We start from the raw sequence: 17,804 nt of genomic DNA, 5'->3' as shown, positions 1-17,804 counted from the left end.
GGGATGTGGGATGTGACGATCACCACCAGTCCATGTTACCTCTAGACCCCTGGGCGCCGAAGAAAGGATGGGGCAACGAGTGCAATCTAACGCCCCAGTCGACCCTGTCACCGTGCCCGTTCCCATCCTGGAGAGCTTGCGTGCACGGAGTAGTTAGGCCCAGGGCCAAGGGAAGGCCGAAGAGATCAAGTGACTCGGCCGTGTCGCAAGACAATGGGCCTCGAAGCCAAGTTGGCGCCGAGGATTTTAAGGTTACATCATTATTCCTTCTCTGGGCATGGCATGGGCTAGCTAGCGGGGATAGAAGAGAAAGAAGAAGAGAAACCAACTCAAAATAGGTCTCACTTAGAACCAAGGTGGAGTCTCGAGAGCACCGCGTGCTGAAAGAATTTTCCCGAGTGCCTACCTCGATGTGCACGACCAGAGTGTGAACACAGGCAGGCGGTGCATCTCCGTCGCCGGCTAACGGCGAATGGATGCTTTTTGTCAAGTTGTACGTAACAAATGCAGGAGGATCAGGTCTTTTGACTGTCCGAATTTTCTGTTGTCGAATGCTTTTCTGCTCATTTGCGCTTTGCCCTGCCCGTCCCAAGCGCAACGACGGGTTGCGTGCGCCAAGGACGGGCAAGGTTTGGGCCATGCATTTCGGCAAACCCCACAATCGGTAGTGTCTGGCACTGACTGGGTGCACAGTGCATAGGCAATGTATGGAATAGAGTTGGTTTGAAGGTTGTGGCTTGAGCATTTAGCGAGGGATCACCAGGTGCAGAAACAAAAAGTTACGAGGGCCAAGGTGGGCGGGTGGAGCGAACAGAAGACTGAATGGAAGACCGATGACATCCAGAACCCAGCTCGAAAGGACTCGAGATCCGGAGGTCCTACGGAGAGGAGGGTACATCTGCTAACCATCTGTCTGTCTGTTTGTTTGCCTGCCTGCCTGCATGTCAACTGATGTTGTGTGCCAACGTTTGCAAAAAGTATTTCCCGTCGCCTGGAGTGGAGTGGCATGGACGGCCAGACGAAGCATGCCTCCGCCTCTGCATGCTTCTCTGCATCTGCTGCTGGTGTGGAGACCTGTCGTCGAATCTGAATACTGACAAACTTGGCAGTCCCCGTGGAGAACCATCGGACCAGAAGATGGATGGAGACGCTGGGTCCCAATTAGGATTTCCGGGGGGAAGCCATCTCCACAAAGACGCCGAACCAATCAGCCATACCATCACTAGAAGACTTCAAGAAAGCATGGTGCAGATCGCCAAGGCATTGCTCGAACCTCGTCATTGTTGTTTGGATGCGGTTAGGCTTTGGATCTGGGATATTGGCGACACGGCGATAACGAGAGTCGGAATCAAGAAACATAAGCTTTAGATACCATAATGCCGTTTGTACGGTTAAGCTTACATTAAAAACTGATGTCTGTTTGACATGACCAGAAGTCAGGTGAGTATCGTTTCCCCCCAGAGAGCCCAGGGATGATGCGACTGCAACTGGGAGCCAGGGTACTGTCGCACATGCCACCCTCTCGTCAGGTCCTTTGCTGTACAAGTAGGATTGTCATGAGAGCGAGATTTGGGATTCTGGCCGATGTTACCTTCGAGGTTGCATGCCGCCCAAACTTTAGAGACAAACGAACCTCCACTCTGGAGCGCCGCCTGTGCTCGCTCTCCACTAAGTCCACCTGCCTCATGAGATTCTGGGTTCGATGACTGGCCTTTTGACTGAACACTATTTGCCTATTTCCGTCACCTCACACCTCGGGCTAGGAGCCGTTGGTTGGCCGGCCTCGGGTACACAGCACGCCAGTCACGAAAGGCCCGACCTGACGGTGAGTCGTGGAGCCACTGAACATCAAAAGATTGCGAACCGCGTGCAGTAAATAGCCTGGTTCGTTGAGAGTTGGGAGAGTGGGAGAGGGCAAGACCAGCACGCGGTCTCCACGTTCCCATGCCATACCTCCAACTACCCGACCTGGAATGGGGAATCTGGAGAAAGCCATGCAACTGCTCATTCCGACAGACCAAGCAAACACGCCGTTTGCGATGCTGCACCGCCTGCCTGCTCTGCCTCGAGTCTGCCACACGACTGCCATGGCATCCATCGGCCGAGCCGCAGGCCGGCCCAACTGCCTGCCTACTCTGTCCCTCATAGCAGAGGGCACTCTAAAACAGCCCGCCCTGGATAAGGTGTCTAAGACGACTCGTGCTGGCTCGTGGGCACAACAAGCATCCTCGAGAATCCTGCTCGCTGGAACAAGGCAACCCACAGCTTTGCCTCTCACCTGCTTCTTTGGATCGACTGCCGCCTTCCATCCCGCTCTGCCCGCATAGACCGCACTCCGGGGTTCGAACACTGCCTTGCCTGACCACTCAGGGTGATGGATGCATAATTAACAGGCAAACTTCCTTCGCATTTCCACCCTCCATCGCATGATCCCCTCCCTTCTGTGCCAAGCTCACTTCATTTCTGAGGGGTTCTTTTAGAAGACGCACCAAATCCTTTTCCAACAACCCCGGCTCTTGACGCTGCGCCGCCCGGCACATCAATCCATTAAGGGTGGTCAATGTGTTGCCCCGGGCCAAGCCTCAGGCCTGGCCGGCCGTTGTGACTCCCCTACAGCGATGCGCCCTTCAGTGGCCCCAGGCGCCGGCAGTCAGTGGGAGCCGCCTGGTGGCTTGCAGCTGGAGCCTCTAGTTGGCCCGCTAGGAGGATTAAAACAAACTGCCCGTGTCATAAGACTTTTTCACGAAACACTTAGGCCAGAATCGGCCTAAAGCCCGAGATCACAGTGACGTCAAGGCGCCACTTACCTCAGACCTCTCCACCAGTCACGCCCGCCCAGAGATTTTTTCAACGGACCGAATGCCTAATGAAGGTACCGACAGGCAAACCCGACAGCAAACAAGACTCCGTAAGCCGCAAATTGAAGGACGGAGGCGGGACAACAAAACGCGAGCACCACTTGAACCTTACCCTCGCCCTTAGGTAATGCCAGCACCACCTCCGGTGGATGCTGACCCGACATGATAGCCTGCATCGCCCCAAGGATGGCAAGAAGGCCACCGGAGCATAGACACTGTGCTCGTATTGCAGAGACTAGGGCCCCTTCAGACACGCTGAAAACAACAGGTCTCGCCTGATTTACTCCTTGGGGCAGGTCGCCCGGGTCGCTCTTCGGTCCACGGACAATCTGACCCCGGAAAGCAGCAATCCAGCACCGAGACTAGGTACTTGTACACATTTGTGCGGTGAAAGGAACCAACCTGATGCTGATGCCCGACTAACTACTTGCAACAATGTCATTCGCGATGCTGTCTGGCCGGCCCTCATCAGCCCATGCATCCACATCCTAGTGCGCTGTCACCTGAGAAGCCGCACCTTGTATCACGCTGTATGCACTTCGTACAGCTTCCGCACTGCAACCATGACAGGCCCAGTGCCAGAACTCGGTGAAGCAGATCCACTGAGCTGTTTCATTACCGTCGTGCAAGCAGCATATCACTTTGATATCCACGATCAAGGCGTGCCTGATCATCATGATATCTATCCTTTACGAGATCATCCTGCCCTTCTTCCTGGCCCCAATGGCAAGTCTGCAGGTGAATTCGACCTCGAGTTCACAATAATCAGAAGTTAGCTCGTCAAGGACCTTGTCTTGACCTTGGGGTCTGTGTGTGTGTGTGGTCAGTCCTGTCAAGCAGCCGCAGACACATTGTTCATGAGAAGTGAGACCATGCCAGCCAACCTCGGCCCCAGTTGAGGCCGCATGTCTAATGGCACCGTGCAATGCAACAGAGAGAGACACGAGCGCGCGCACGGTAGCCATCGGTGCACCTACCTGCAAGTCTTGCCCGTGATCCTGGGATTCGCGCCTCACTCGCCTTGACCTCCCAAGCCCACGGACCCGACGCCCGAGGATCTACGGGGCCTGTGGTCGGCGTGCTCATCCAGCTGCCGTTGACAATCCCCTCCACATCGAGTACACCATCACTGATCGCCGTTTCAGGCTTTGGAGATAGTGCACCTGCGGGCCACACCACGGTCGAGTGTCGGCCCGTTTCCGATGTACCGATCCACAACCCGTTGGAAATTTGGCACATGCCGGGTCAGCCACAGGTCAACGACACGATCCCTTGGCCCCCGGTCATCCAAAGCAGGAGAGTCGAATGTGGCAAATTACCGTGTTATTGTGGTGGACTTCATGTCAAGAACTGCGAGACAGATTCACATGTCCCGAAAAGACGAGAAGCCAGGAAGCTCCGGCCTCTCTGTTCCGGCAAGTCTGTGCCATGCTCCGGTCAATAGTCTGCGGTGCTGGTTCACTGTCAGTGTTCAAGTGCAAGGTTCAGTATATGTACTGTACGTACTTACAGGTGCTGCATGTGTGTATGTCCCGGTATTTTGGGCAGGGGATGCTTGTGGTGTCCATCACTGCATGCCAAGAATGGCAGACTGCCACTCCGATCGGCATGTCAAAGATGAGATCTTGACGCGTGCCGCGCTGTGACGCGCAACAGCCCCATGATCAGCAGCCAGCGGTAGCAGCAAGACTTATCGACTGTCAGGCTTCAAGACTCAGATGCCGCTTACTCAGTAGCTTCTGCAAGGAATGATCCCAGGACGCACAAGTCGAGTCTCACCGCCGGGGCCCGGGGAGCGTGGGAGATGGTGTGTGACGAGGTTCCAGGGCATATACGTACGGAGTAGTTGGCAGTGCACAGCCAGGTGTTGGCACATAGTCAACACACGTTTGTCTCATTTGGTAAGATGGTAATAGATGCTGCAACTGCAAAGCCCAACTGGAACTCGGGCTTGCGGATTGCCTGGCCTGAGACGGGATCCATTGATGAGCACAGGATGATCACTAAGTAGGTACCGTAGTGGGCTGGAATTAGCGACTGTTGCCAGCTGCGCTGCCCGCCTCAAGAGCCAGGACCATTTCTGATAAGATAATGCAGCCACTTTGTCTCCTGGTCACGTGCTTTCCTGACACTGGGAGGTGCCTGCTCGCGTCTCTTAGCTTCTGGCCACAGACCCAACGCGTGCGCCCGCATTTGATCCCATTGCGGACTTCATCTCAGTGGGAATGACCAGTCTATGCACAGGCTCCCCCTTCAACAGCTCATATACAGGACTCAGCTCCTCGGACTGATTGCAATTGAGCTGCAACCACGTCTCAGACATGCACTGAGAAGCATGTCTTCTCTCCCCAGTGGCCAGAAGCGGCCGGCTTCTGAGGAGCGGGATCCCTCCATCTCCCCTCCGCCGCTGAAGCGTAAACTTCAGAGCACCATATCCAGTCAGTACACCATCTTGCTTCTATGCCTTCTTGGCTGCTCATACACGCTCTTTTTCACCAATACTGACCTCAAGACAGAGGATGCCGTTGCGAGCTTCTTCACACCTGCTTCGCAGAAACCCAAGGATCGAACGAATTGGACCGAACGAGCCCCCGACACCGACACGGCGGCGACACTGCTTGTCGCAAAATACGAACCCGCAGATATCGAACAGAAGCCCGAACTGCCGTCGAGCAGAAGCAAGATTGCAGCATTTGACCTCGATTCGACGCTGATCACGAGCGCTTCTGGAAAGAAGCATGCCGAAGACCCTGGTGATTGGAAGTGGTGGGACAACAGCGTGCCCGAGAAGCTCAGGAAGCTCTACTACGAGGAGGGGTACCGTATCATCATCTTCACGAACCAAGGTGGACTGACTCTCCACGCGGACCCGAAGGCAAAGGGGCCCAAGAATGCGCACATGAATCGGGTAGGCAACTTCAAGCAGAAGTGTAACGCCGTGCTCTCCCGACTCGACCTCCCTGTGACACTCTACGCCGCAACGGCCAAAGACATCTTCCGGAAGCCTCGAATAGGCATGTGGAGAGAAATGCAGGATGACCTCTCCGCGGGAGACATCGATCTGGAACACAGCATCTTTGTTGGCGACGCTGGCGGCCGAACCGCACTGCTGAAAGGGGGTGCCGTCGTCCCCAAAGATTTCAGCTGCTCGGATCGGAACTTTGCGCACAATGTGGGCATCCGGTATCAGACCCCAGAGGAATACTTCCTTGGTGAGCACCCGAGAGACTTCGTACGAGAATTCGATCTGGTCCACCATCCCTTTGCAGAACATGAATCGGAGCCTGGCCGGTCAGGGAGTATGATTTTTGAGAAAGTGAACAAAAAGGACATTGTTTTGTTCTGCGGACCACCCGGTGCGGGGAAAAGCACTTTCTTTTGGAAGCATCTGAAGCCTCTGGGTTATGAGAGGGTCAATCAAGACACGTTAAAGAGGTTTGTCGCCCCATATGCTCGCCTTGGTTCGTTTGCAGGTCTTTGTTGTGACATGCTGAGTGTTTCTATAGCAAGGAGAAATGCTTCAAAACTGCCAATGAGTACCTCAGGGCAGGCAAATCAGTGGCAATTGGTATGATAACCTGTAGTGTTGGCTTGACCCTCGTATGCAAAACTGACTGCTGCTCTAGACAACACCAACGCGGACGCGGCCATTCGAAGTCAATGGATAGACTTGGCCAAGCGGAACTGTGTCCCGATCAGATGTGTTTGGTTCAAGACACCGTTGGCACTCTGCGAGCACAACGACACGGTGCGGGCCTTGAACTCTTCGGTAAATTCTATTCCGGCCTGTCTCGCATTTCCCATTCATCAACGAATACTGACAAATTCAAGATGAACCCCGAGACAAGGACATCACTGCCACAAATCGCCTTTCGGGGGTTTTCGTCGAGGTTCAAGGAGCCGAAGGAGAAAGAGGGTTTCCAAGATATTGTTGAGTTGGAGTTCAAGTTCCGCGGAACGAAAGAAGAGCACGACATCTGGGCTCGCTACTGGCTTTGATTACTCAAGGCATCATTCTTATACCCCCGTGCGCTGTGCACTTAGGCGAGATTTGCGAGAGTGGACTTGATGACTGGGAGTTAGATCTCATTCCTAGTTACCATAAGGAAGGAGGAGTCAGGGTGATCACTCAAACATTGGCCAAGGCAGCTTGTTATCAGTATAATGGCAAATCTGTTGGAGCCGTTAGTACTCGCTCTTCAGTCATGATCATGGTCGAGGACTGAGTGTCGTCAAGCCATGCCATTAATCCTACGCTGGACATGGAACGACTCGCAGCGATGATGCAGTCCTATCAGGGAAAGGCCATCGAAGCTATATGGATGCTGTTTTAGACACGATGCTGAAACTGTCCTGGTACGTGTAGCCACCACTAAACCTACGCGAATGTGCATCAATATTGGCTCCCGAATCTCTGCAGAAGAAAGAAACCGTCCCTGTCCATCTTCATGTCTGCGATGGTGCCAACTTCAGCTTGGGTCCCAAATATGCACAAGGCTCCTGGGCCATGTCTACGGGTTGACAACAAGTGCCTTTACTTTAAGTACACTTGATTTCAGCTTTCATCCTGGGCAAGTATGATTGAGATTCACACTGATATATCAGAGACAACTTGTTAGCAGTTACATGAACTGGAGAATAACGGCAGAATTGGAAAACACAAAGTCAAGCCCGTACTTTTCGTACGGGTTGTAAGCGTTTGAATTGTAATTATATATTTGGTTTTTGTAACAAAATCTTTCATGATATTGAGAAGAAACGAGGGAGCTTCGGTGTCCATGACTAGATCGGCTTTGTGACTGGAATGAGTTGATCATTGTGAAAAGCATTAATAGCCAGTTCCATTCGCTGTTGTAGATTTTATCTTCAACATTGCATGTTCTCGATTGTATTGGAGATTATAGAAGCCAGTCTTTGTCGGGAGCCGGGTGCCTCGAGACAATTGAGATAACAAAATACTATACAAACATTTTATCAAGTATGGGTGAAAGGCGAGTGATTTTTCTTTTGTGGTAGCCTCGCCATTCCGAGACAACACATTGCTTCGCTTCGGTGTTTGTTGATCAGACATCCGAACGGTTCCGAACAACTTTCAAGACACGGGGTCACTTTCAATAAGCCTCGACGACTATCACTTCATGTGCTGTGAGGGTCCAGTCTCTCCAAGCAATGGGCACGAGCAGCTGAAATCTGTACCCGTGAGGGCCAAGTCTCTTTCCTCCCAGGTGTCTGCTCCCCTTGCCTCCCTGATCATCCCTCAGGCTGCGGTTGAATACATAGCATATGGAACTGGCGGGCTTAGCGCGCCCACCACTATAGCGACTTGGCATCGTTTTAATACTTCTATAAAGAGCTGGCTGGGCACAAGGAAATGACTCCCCAAGTTCAGATGTGCCGGATAAAACTTTGCCAAACACTACTTATGCGCATGATCCAGGCCCGTATACTCAAGGGCACATGACCAGTCGCCCAATCTGTTTACTATTCCTCTTGCCAGCATCATAACTACAGCAACCGGACGGGTCGGTAGAATCGAGAGAGAATCTTCTATGGATAAAATGGCTCCTGGGTGCACACGGGCCCTCATCATCACAATATCGAGCCGCGCGCGGGACCCTGACCCAACACCGGGAATCAGATGAGGCCACCCCTCCTTGACTTGGCGATAGTTGCCAACTCGTTCGTCACTGGTCAGAGCTCAACGGTTGAAATGCACATCCGGGACGCTGAACTTGTTGCTGAACTGGATTACTCGGACCACATTTCAGTAGGCCGCCCCCCAACAAACCGGATCAAGCCGAAATGTGAGAAAGATAAAGGCAAGACCCCCTGTCATAGCTGGAAGCCGAGGGTCACCGGTACGACTTTCGTTAAGATGGTCACCCCAGCAGAAGCGGCAGAGTCGCTGAAAGTCGAGACTTCACATGCTCCACCGATTCTCCAGTCATGGTATGCGTGGCGAAATCAGCCCGAAGCGGATGAGCAATTCGATGAGCGACGCACTCGCAAAAGCAGGGTTGTAATCATGCAGTAGTAGTGCAGAAAACTCTACTTTGCAGCTGTCCCGAGGCCTCACAGGGACCCAGAATTTCTTCCCAGACGCAGCGTGGGCCGACTCGTGCTCTCTTCGAGGTCCCGTTGCTGATCGGCATGGTCGATGCCTGGGAACCGGTCGTCTAGGCGCTCGAAGCCCCGCTTTCTTCTCTGAAGGTCGTGGTGGACTGCAACGATTTCGCGTCGAGAAGACCCTGATACAAGACTTGGTGGTTGTTAGAGTAGCGAATGGCGACGGTGGCTGACCCTCCATCAGAGACGGGCTAATGCAAGGGACGAGAAACTCCCGCGACTGACTTGCCCACCGGCTCAGTAACATGCCAAAAAAAACAACACTTTCATGTCTCCCGTCATGTCGCTGCGCGAGATGAATGGCCTTGCCAGGTTGACACGTCCTAATATTGAAAAGGTGGTCTGCCAACCTTCTAGCTCGCATCTCCGAGGGGCGATGGGAGCTAGGCCATGACGGGGAAAACCGTTGAACTTTACCTTGCAGATCTGCTTGGCTTGCCTCCTCCTTGATAGGTTCGGGAAAGAGATGGCTGCTCAGCCGATGCATCGCGAGTTTGCTGACATGACTGAATGGCTGATTCCCAACACTGGTTACTTTCAGCCTGCATACGGACTCTTGTTGAGCGGATCCCTGTTCTCGCTGCTCGCAAAAGGCATCTTGGTGATGTCGTGGTACCATTACAGCTCGGTTCCGTGGGAAAAGGGGGTCGAAACGGTCGCCAGATGGCCTGATGCAGGCTGGAGGCTGACTTTATTGCTGTGGGCAATCACGGCACCAGCAAAGTGAAGTTCCTTGACGCGCAGGACGGACGGACGGACGGTGACACGACATCCCGTCATCATGTAAGTCATCTGCCGCCATTTGCTGGATGGCACTGGGAGAGCCGGGAAATGGCGCATCGCCAACCGGGTACCGTAATCTTGTTAGACCTCTCCCCGCGAGTCCCGGGCAGCGAGGCGAAGCGTTCATTTGGCGGGACGGGCCTCTGCTCGGGTCAAGAGAAGCCCAACATGCACGCAGGCCGGGGCTGAATTGCTGCTTGCGGCGCAGTTGCAGCACATAAGAGATTGCTGACCAGCCATTGGAGAGCGGGATGCGACCGGTGAGGGGGCGGCAGACACTGCAGAACTTCTCGATGGAGTAGACTTGCTCAGTGTACGCAATCACATGTGCTCTGGCGGGAGAGCAGATGCGAGGCTGGGGGCCATTTGCATCGCAGAGTAGATGCTTGTCTCGTAAAGCTCAATCGCAGCAGGGTAGGTATCACAGCATGGGCACAGGCTGGAAGGCAGCGACACATCGGCACTTGCGTCGAGGAATGGGATCGAATTTCTTGTATTGCATTGGCTGTACCAGTACGGGCTCGTCCCTCCGTGATGGCCAAAGAAGAACCGGACACACGAAGGATGATGAAGGAGAGGGAGCGGTTCGTGAATGCAACCGCACTTGGCACACCACTGGGTACCAAACGACGCTTTGGGCTCGGCCTCAGAATGCTCAGACCGCTTCCATCCCAGGGAAGGAAGACCAGAATGGGGGATGAGAATGACCTGGAAACAACAGGTACAGCGGCGGAAAAACCGGGGAACGACACCAGCACTGACGGCACTGGAGGCTCGAGGCCAGCAAGGAAGGCCCTTGCACAATTCGGTTCAATCATGTTGGAACTCCGAATCTGCCGTGTTTTGGGTGGTCAAGAAACTTTCAAGACTGATGCGAGAACAAGGTACGGTACACTCGCTTGGTCTGGTGTTGTTGGTCCTGACCTGAGAGAGGACATCAAGCACATGCTCACCCAAGAAAACATCCGCTACGGCTGGTGATTGCGCAGTGGTAACAGTTGAGCCCCCGCTTGGAGTATCGTGGCAGCCCTCACAATCATCATCGGGCTAACCAAAGTCGGGAACGCTCTCTCTCTGGCAAGCTTCACTCTGCCTCTCCATGTACTTGATGAGAGGAAGCCAACGATGGAGAAAGAAGACCAACTTGAACTGGTAAGTATATTGGAAATAAGTGGCAGCTAGGACAGGAACGTGTGAGGGGTTGACAGCTTTGTCGAGTGAAGGGGAGTGGAGGGCTTGGAGCTTCACTTGTTGACAAGGCGCCTGATCGACGGACACGCTAAGGCAAGGTACGCGATGCTGGCCGAACCAATGGGATCGTCCAGAGGTTCCCCGTCGCCAATCAGGTCCAGGTGCGTGTTTTCGTGCACCCACTGTGGGTGGTGAGCAAGCTTCCTCCATGGCAAAGCGTCTTGCCAGCCAGAGGAAGCATCAGAAGTACCTCTTCTTGTTTGGCCATCTCTGAGATGACTTGCATCTGCACAATTCATCTCGAGTCTTTGTGCGGGGCATTTTCTTCTCAAATCTTCGCTTAGAGATGCTCTCTGGCCCACGGATGTCTCTCGCTGTACAACTGTAAGACTGTAATGTCTTGGGCCACCACTCGGGACCCCATGGGCCAGGTCGTTTTCCCGCCTGCTCTCTAAAATTTTATTCTTATTCTTCGCGCTCTGGTCCGAGACAACAGGGAACGTCAAGCCGTAGGTGATGCATCCGCTGTCTTGACAAGCAGGGGAGCAGGGAGAGCATAACTACAAGTACCTACGGAGTCGATGGGTGAAGTCTGGCGCCGGTGATCGGGGGCTCTAGACCAATCCATCGAGTGGGAGACTAGCCCGAAGGACGGCCACGCTTTACTGTATGGGGCAACCCCCCGACTGCTGGACTGCCTTCGTCAGCATCTCTTCCGGGTCTTGGTCAGCACAACCAACAAAGTATTGCGTGGATGTGACAACCCACCTAGACTTTCCTCCCCTTCTCTTCCCCTCCAATAGGTACCTCACCAGTAGAGTACCTGAGGAGGTTGAGTATCTACTAAAGCAAGTGTCTGTGTGTACTTGTAAGAGGGGCAACGAGACCCTGCAGCTCGGCAATTAGATAACTAAGTAGCATGCAAACCGGGTTGGAAGAGGTCAACAAAGACGAAGAGCTCAACCGATTGCTTGTGTGCATGTGGATGCAGGAAAAAGCTGCCCGCCCGTCCTGGGCCAGGAAGAGAGATACGAGAGATACTCCGAAAACTGTCGACACAATTATTTCATCATGCCATCATTGGGTGGTCTTTTCGGGCCACTTTGAAAATGTGGTACAAGTACCTAGAAACCGCCCATACGACAGGTTGCAGTTCGCTGGCCCTTGCATTGCTCGATCCAGTGCTGTTTGTTAGGTACCTACCTAACTACGTGCCTAGGACATGGATCCGTAACTACCTAGGTAGCGCTAGCAGGGCTTGGCTGCCAGCAGCTTGGGTGCTTTCGGAGCATCTTCAGGGCGCAGCAGAGAAAAGGTGGTGGCACAGTCCCTCGCAGTGTGCAGCCGCCGGGAACGATGGATGATGGATGTCTCTATCAGTCAACTAACTACCTAACTACTTATCTCGGGTGCCTCGTAGCCGCGCTCACCACAGGCGGCTAATGGTCACAACACAACTATTGAAAGTCAAAAGAGGATCGCGGAGAGACCAAAGGCACTGGGCTCGTGCTCCTTGAGGGGAAGCGGGGTGGGGAGAGGCACGATTCCCACATCGTACTTTGTAGAAGGCGAGGCAGTGTGGACAGAGGCAAGAATTTGGGTGTACCTACCTTTGAGAGACCCGGAAGGGGTTTCCACATGGGAAAACAAAACGGTGGCAGGGCATTGCAAACTGCCTACTCCGGACGCACGGCTGAGAGAGCTGGGATAGCAGGCAAGCCAAAGCCACAAAGCTGTGTGCTGTGGCTCGGACTGGAAAAGCAACCGTGGGAGCTAGGAATCGGAGGGAAAGAAATATTAGTTCAAGTGCAACGTCGGGAGCCTGCTCCAGGGCAGCACACGGCAGATCTTGCCCCTTTGGTCGCGCCGTATGGAAAGTGTCATCATCATCACTGGCGTAGAGTTTTCCTCTGCATGCGTGTGCGCGCGCGTGTCTTAGCACGGTTGTGGTCCGTGCCGCCACCAGCCATCGATCCCACCGTCTGGGCTGGTGCGCCCACCAGTTGTGTCAGTGATCGGTGATGCTTGGGTGCTTTGACCGTTGGCCCCGCCATGTGTAGGATCGGTCTCCGTAGCCTTGTTACGGATCGAGTCAGTGTAGGTGAAGAAGAAAGAAAGAGGCGAAGTTGATGGTTAGCAAGCATTCATACTCCGTAAATGCGCCACGACCTGCCATCTGCCTGCCAACGTAGGCATCTCGCATGGAACCATGACATCTGAATCCCCCTTGGCCAGGCCGGTGGTTTCATCAATGTCTGCCATGACGGGGAACATGGAACCCGGTCCCATAGTTACGGAGTAACAGGCCCGTAACCGAGTCATCAGAAGCGGGAGCGTTTGGAGAGAGAGAGAGAGAGAGTGTGTGTGTGTGTGTGCTTGTGTGTGGTATCAACAAGCCTCGGGAACAAACAGTGTTTGTCATTGTTTGTTTCCTGCACAGCGGAGGAGACTGCCTGGCTTCACCCCATTCCCCCATTCAGCGAAACCAGCGAGACCAGTGGAAACGTGGAACAGCGAAACAAAGCAGATTTGCCAGACAAACACACAGCTGGGAGCTGAACCTTGTCTGTCAGGCCTGTCCAAAGGAAGATGTGCGCTGTCATGACCCACCACCGAAAGGCCTCAGGCATGTAAAGTACATCACTTAACCGGAGCAAGGACCTCAGAGAAGACGATGAGAGAAAAAAAAAAAATCCTCGGTAGACTACCTAGGCCGTTGGGTACCTCGCAGTGGAACACCACGGAGGCTGGCAATGGTTTGGTGGCTCCAGTGGCTCTCTTCCTTGGGACCTAGAGCCTTTCCAGGCAAGGCGCGCCCCGATTTAGATCCCGGCCTAACGTCTCCAGCGAGAACCGGGAGCAGATCCATCGATTCTTGGGAGGGATAAGAAGGGAAAAATGAGAGAGCCTAGACTGGCGTCGGCGGCGCACGACAGTAGCGGTGGGCTAAGAAGCTTCTGGTCGGTCTAGCTTGCACCCTTGTCAACAAAGCCCTTGGAGCTTTGACGGAAGCCACCCCGAACTTTTTCACAAGCAAAGTCAAGCCGCTCGGGGGAGACAGAAGAAGCCGAGAGAAGAACAGACAGAGCCTGAGCCTGAGGAGGTGCCATGACGATGCCCACCCGCCCACTAACCCACTCACCCACCCACATTCTGGTTTGCCATCCAGGCTCTCAGACTCGGGCTTGTTCACTCGGGCTTGTTCCCCATCGGCCGCTAGAAAGTTAACTACCTAAGGTGCTTGACCTACTCGTAGTTATGTACAAGTAGAGCTAGCACGGTTTCCACGGCTAGGCAGGTACTCCATCGTCGTCAGACTTCCAAGGTTGTCCGGCGGTCCTTTGCCTGGCCTGGCGCCTCTGGGTAAAGTACCTAGCACAGGTACCTTACCTTGCCTAGCCAAAGTATTGTACAGGGACCCCGTCACCCACTCCCGCAGTTCCGCTGCCCTGGCTGGCCGCCCACACCCACCCTCCAAGCAAATTCCCGCTCCCGCCCATCATCTTTCCCTCGTGGGACCCCGTCTCTCTAAACCATAAACTCTAACCTCCAGTCCTTCTCCATTGTCAACTCGTCAAATGCCAATCCGAGCTCGAGAGCCAGTCGATCCTCACCTGCAATCGATTTTTGCGACGACAAAAGGCGCGGCGTAGAGCGAACCATTATCAAGCCAAGGGCCGCCTGGTTCCTTCCCAGCGAATGCAATTGCCCAACCTTGACTTGGCTTGACTCACGTGGCTGGAGAGAAGCTCTTCTGCTTCTTTTTTTTCTCCGTCCTTCTCCCACCTCTTTTGAGCCATTGCGCTGCACCACGACACTCGCTGTGCATTCTTCACTTTGACTCGACGTCGGAGGCTATTGGAGGAGCATAGAGGCGGTCGGTTACTGCGCGTGTGATTGGAAGGAAGCGGTGTACCTTTCCTGCGTTTTCCTTGGCCCCCCCCGAGATCCTGGACAACACACAAACGACCACAGGCACAGGCACGCCCGCCGCACCACTGGCAGCAGCAGCAACAGCAGCAACAGCAGCTAAACCAGACGCAGCAAGCAGCCTTGGAACCCCACGCCCGACCAGCGCACGCATCCGGGGCCAAGCAGAGTAACGGCGCCCGATCATACACGTGGAACCAGTCCTGACTTTGACACTGCCGACTCTCGACTACCCTTCTCTCGGCCCTCTGCTCATCCCCCACCGCGCGCGCGCGTGTGTGTGCCTCCCAAAGCACATCCCTCCCGGAGTTTCCACGTATGCACCCGACGCACGCTGTCGATACCCTGGCGAGGTAGACAAACTGTGACACGCTGAGCAATCACCTCCCGGCGCCCATTCATCACCACTCTTCAGACCGTCTACATACCACCCTGGCAAGCCAGCTTGGTTGCACGACCCAACCCAGGCGACCTTCTACCACCCAAACCTCTCCCCTCCCCACGCGACCCCTACCTCTGCCCCAGACCGCCTGTGGTACCCAACCAAACCTGGATGCGAAGACAAGACAGCTCCAGCGCCAGAGCATCCAGCCCAGTGGGAACGGGGACCGGTCCCTGAGGGACGACTGCTTCGAGTCAGAGGACGATAGATATATATATATCGGCCATCTCGACGCGACAGTGGATACCATTCGACTCGACTCACCATCAACAGCGTTTCGTCTTGGAACTGTCTATTCTCTCCGACGACTTGAGCTACGACGTCTTGTTCACGGTGCTCTTTGCCCCGAACCAGACCTGTTCCTAGCGGCTTTCTTGAGACCTTCATCTTCGTCGCTACAGGCCCGCCCTTCTGCGTCACCGGCTCTTCCTGACAATCGCCCCGACCAGCTCGCGTAAATCAAGATCATTTCCCGAGCGTCCCTGCCTATGTTCCAACGTCTTCTCCAAACACACCTCCACATGCACACGGCAACATGTCGCCCAAACTCAAGCCTTTACTTCTCCCACAGCTCGTCGAAGAACGGCGGATGTTAGAGGTACAACAGACGATGGTCCCTGACGTCGATCCGTCCCACGTCTACTCTGCCGATAACACCTCTTCGTCCGACATTGCATCTCCCGTCACACCCACTTTCTCCCAGCGCAGCGGCCATATGCGCTACTCGAGCTCTTCATCGTCGCTCGAGCTCATGCCCCCGGCGCCTCTTTGCACCGACAACCCCGTATCGCCAACGCAATTGGCATATACCAGCAAGTCCGTCAAAACCCAACTGCCAGATGTCCAGGAGGACCCTGCCGAGAGGGAGGAGGAGGAGCACACCTTGGTCCGTAGCGAAATTGGTGCGCTCGACTACTGCCTCTGTATGTATTGAATCTGCCCGGGTCCCCCCTGGAGACGTCCCTCTAGCTTTTATGACCTACTAACATGCACCAAGGTGACGAACCATGCTCCCATAGCGAGAGCAGCACGTTTGACAACCCCGGCGTCTTTGACTATGACTATGATACCGGGTTCCTGAGCGACAGCGACTTCAGCACCAGCTCACGGTCCAAGAGGCGGCGCCATGTTGCCGCCGATTCTCTCTCTGGCATCACATCCCAGATCACCTCCAGGATACCCGGACTCTCCCGCCTGCGCTCCAACAGCAAACGCTCCAACATCACTTTCACGCCCGCTTCTGATCCTTCTCTTGATCTGCGACCCACCCTGTCTCGCGCAGCTTCCAGCCGATCTTCATCCATCTCCGCCCCCGTCCGCCATGTCCCAGATCGTTGTTTCGAACCCCCTCTGCCGCCTACCCCAGCGTTGTCCTATTATGGGAGCACTGAGAGCATAGTGATGCCCCCAGCCCAGGACATCGACTTTGTCAGTGTGCAGCAGAGTCTGGAACGTGAGCGCGCCATGGCGACCACGCCATTGCTGCCACCCCTTCTCACTAGCTTGCCTTCTTCCTCGCAGCCTCAGTCTGTGGCACAGTCACCGTTGCAGTCACCGACCATCGCCCCGAGCCCGTCCACTGTGGACCCTATGGCTTCTCAAGTCTTCTCGCTGCCGCCGTTGAGCACAAAGCCTTCGCTATCGTCGTTCCGTCCGGTCATAAGCCCCAGCGCCTCAGCCCCACCGACTATTGCGTCATCGGAGCTACCGTCGCCACTACCACCGACCTTTGACTTGCTTGAGCAGAACGACGCCTGGTCTGATCGCCTAGGACACGCAAACTACACGATCAACCCCAAGCCATATCAGCCCGATACCGCCAGCCTTAGGGCGCTGCAAGACTACAGGTCCGACTGGGACCAGGCGCGAGTCAACTACACGAAGCACTTGGCTCGTACCGGCGAGCACTACGGTTCTACTTCCAAGACGTTTCATCTCACCGAGGCCAAGTGGGCCGAGACCGAGGAGCACTGGAAGGTTGAGCATGACATCCTGGTCGACCGGATTGTGGCCACGGGCGACTATGACGCTCTGCCGCAGCAGGAGTGGTCGCGCCTGCAGGGCGAAGTCCCCAGCATTATCCCGAGGATGCTCGATGCCAAAGGGAAATTTCCCGAATTGGGTGACCAGGAAATCGTGGGGCCCATGGTCCGTGACGCCGTCATGGTCCGAGACCAGCTGACAGCCGATGAACGCCAGAGCACATCCAAGTTCTGGAAGAGTCTGGCCGGCAAGGTGGGCCTGAGAAAGTGAAACACCCGAGAAGGGGAACCGGACGTTTGCGACGTTCTCGAATCAGAACGTCGAAACGTCGCTGATGACTGCATGTTTGCATACGAGTGCCTGTGGCTCTCCGAAACGACGGATTTCATGACCCTAGAAAAACGGCCTGCAGCGCCGATCAGTTCTGTTATTTTCTCCCATTTGTCGATTTGCTCGTTTTGTTCTGCCGTACGAATCGGCAACCGAGATAC

The 17,804-nt window shown here is 54.6% G+C and overlaps 3 protein-coding genes across 3 annotated transcripts; all 3 read left to right on the top strand.

Annotated features, from left to right (window-relative positions):
• Window positions 1-5,193: 5,193 nt before the first annotated feature.
• E0L32_011540 (uncharacterized protein) lies at window positions 5,194-6,857 on the top strand (the record flags this gene model as incomplete). Its single annotated transcript, XM_031134280.1, has 4 exons — window positions 5,194-6,293; window positions 6,365-6,426; window positions 6,485-6,627; window positions 6,690-6,857. The coding sequence occupies 4 exons, from the start codon at window positions 5,194-5,196 to the stop codon at window positions 6,855-6,857; spliced, it is 1,473 nt and encodes a 490-aa protein (XP_031000502.1).
• Window positions 6,858-10,301: 3,444 nt separating this feature from the next.
• E0L32_011539 (uncharacterized protein) lies at window positions 10,302-10,748 on the top strand (the record flags this gene model as incomplete). The annotated part of the gene is made up of 1 exon (XM_031134279.1): window positions 10,302-10,748. The coding sequence occupies one exon, from the start codon at window positions 10,302-10,304 to the stop codon at window positions 10,746-10,748; it is 447 nt and encodes a 148-aa protein (XP_031000501.1).
• Window positions 10,749-15,865: 5,117 nt separating this feature from the next.
• Window positions 15,866-17,583, top strand: E0L32_011538 (uncharacterized protein; the record flags this gene model as incomplete). The annotated part of the gene is made up of 2 exons (XM_031134278.1): window positions 15,866-16,253; window positions 16,328-17,583. 2 exons carry the CDS (start codon window positions 15,866-15,868, stop codon window positions 17,581-17,583), a joined length of 1,644 nt encoding a protein of 547 aa, XP_031000500.1.
• Window positions 17,584-17,804: the final 221 nt, after the last annotated feature.

Source organism: Thyridium curvatum (assembly GCF_004353045.1).
Source record: "Thyridium curvatum strain D216 chromosome Unknown NODE_109_length_111707_cov_65.997051, whole genome shotgun sequence".
NCBI lineage: Eukaryota > Fungi > Ascomycota > Sordariomycetes > Thyridiales > Thyridiaceae > Thyridium > Thyridium curvatum.
The sequence above is the reverse complement of the archived record's forward strand: the minus strand, read 5'-3'. Positions and strand labels throughout refer to the sequence as shown.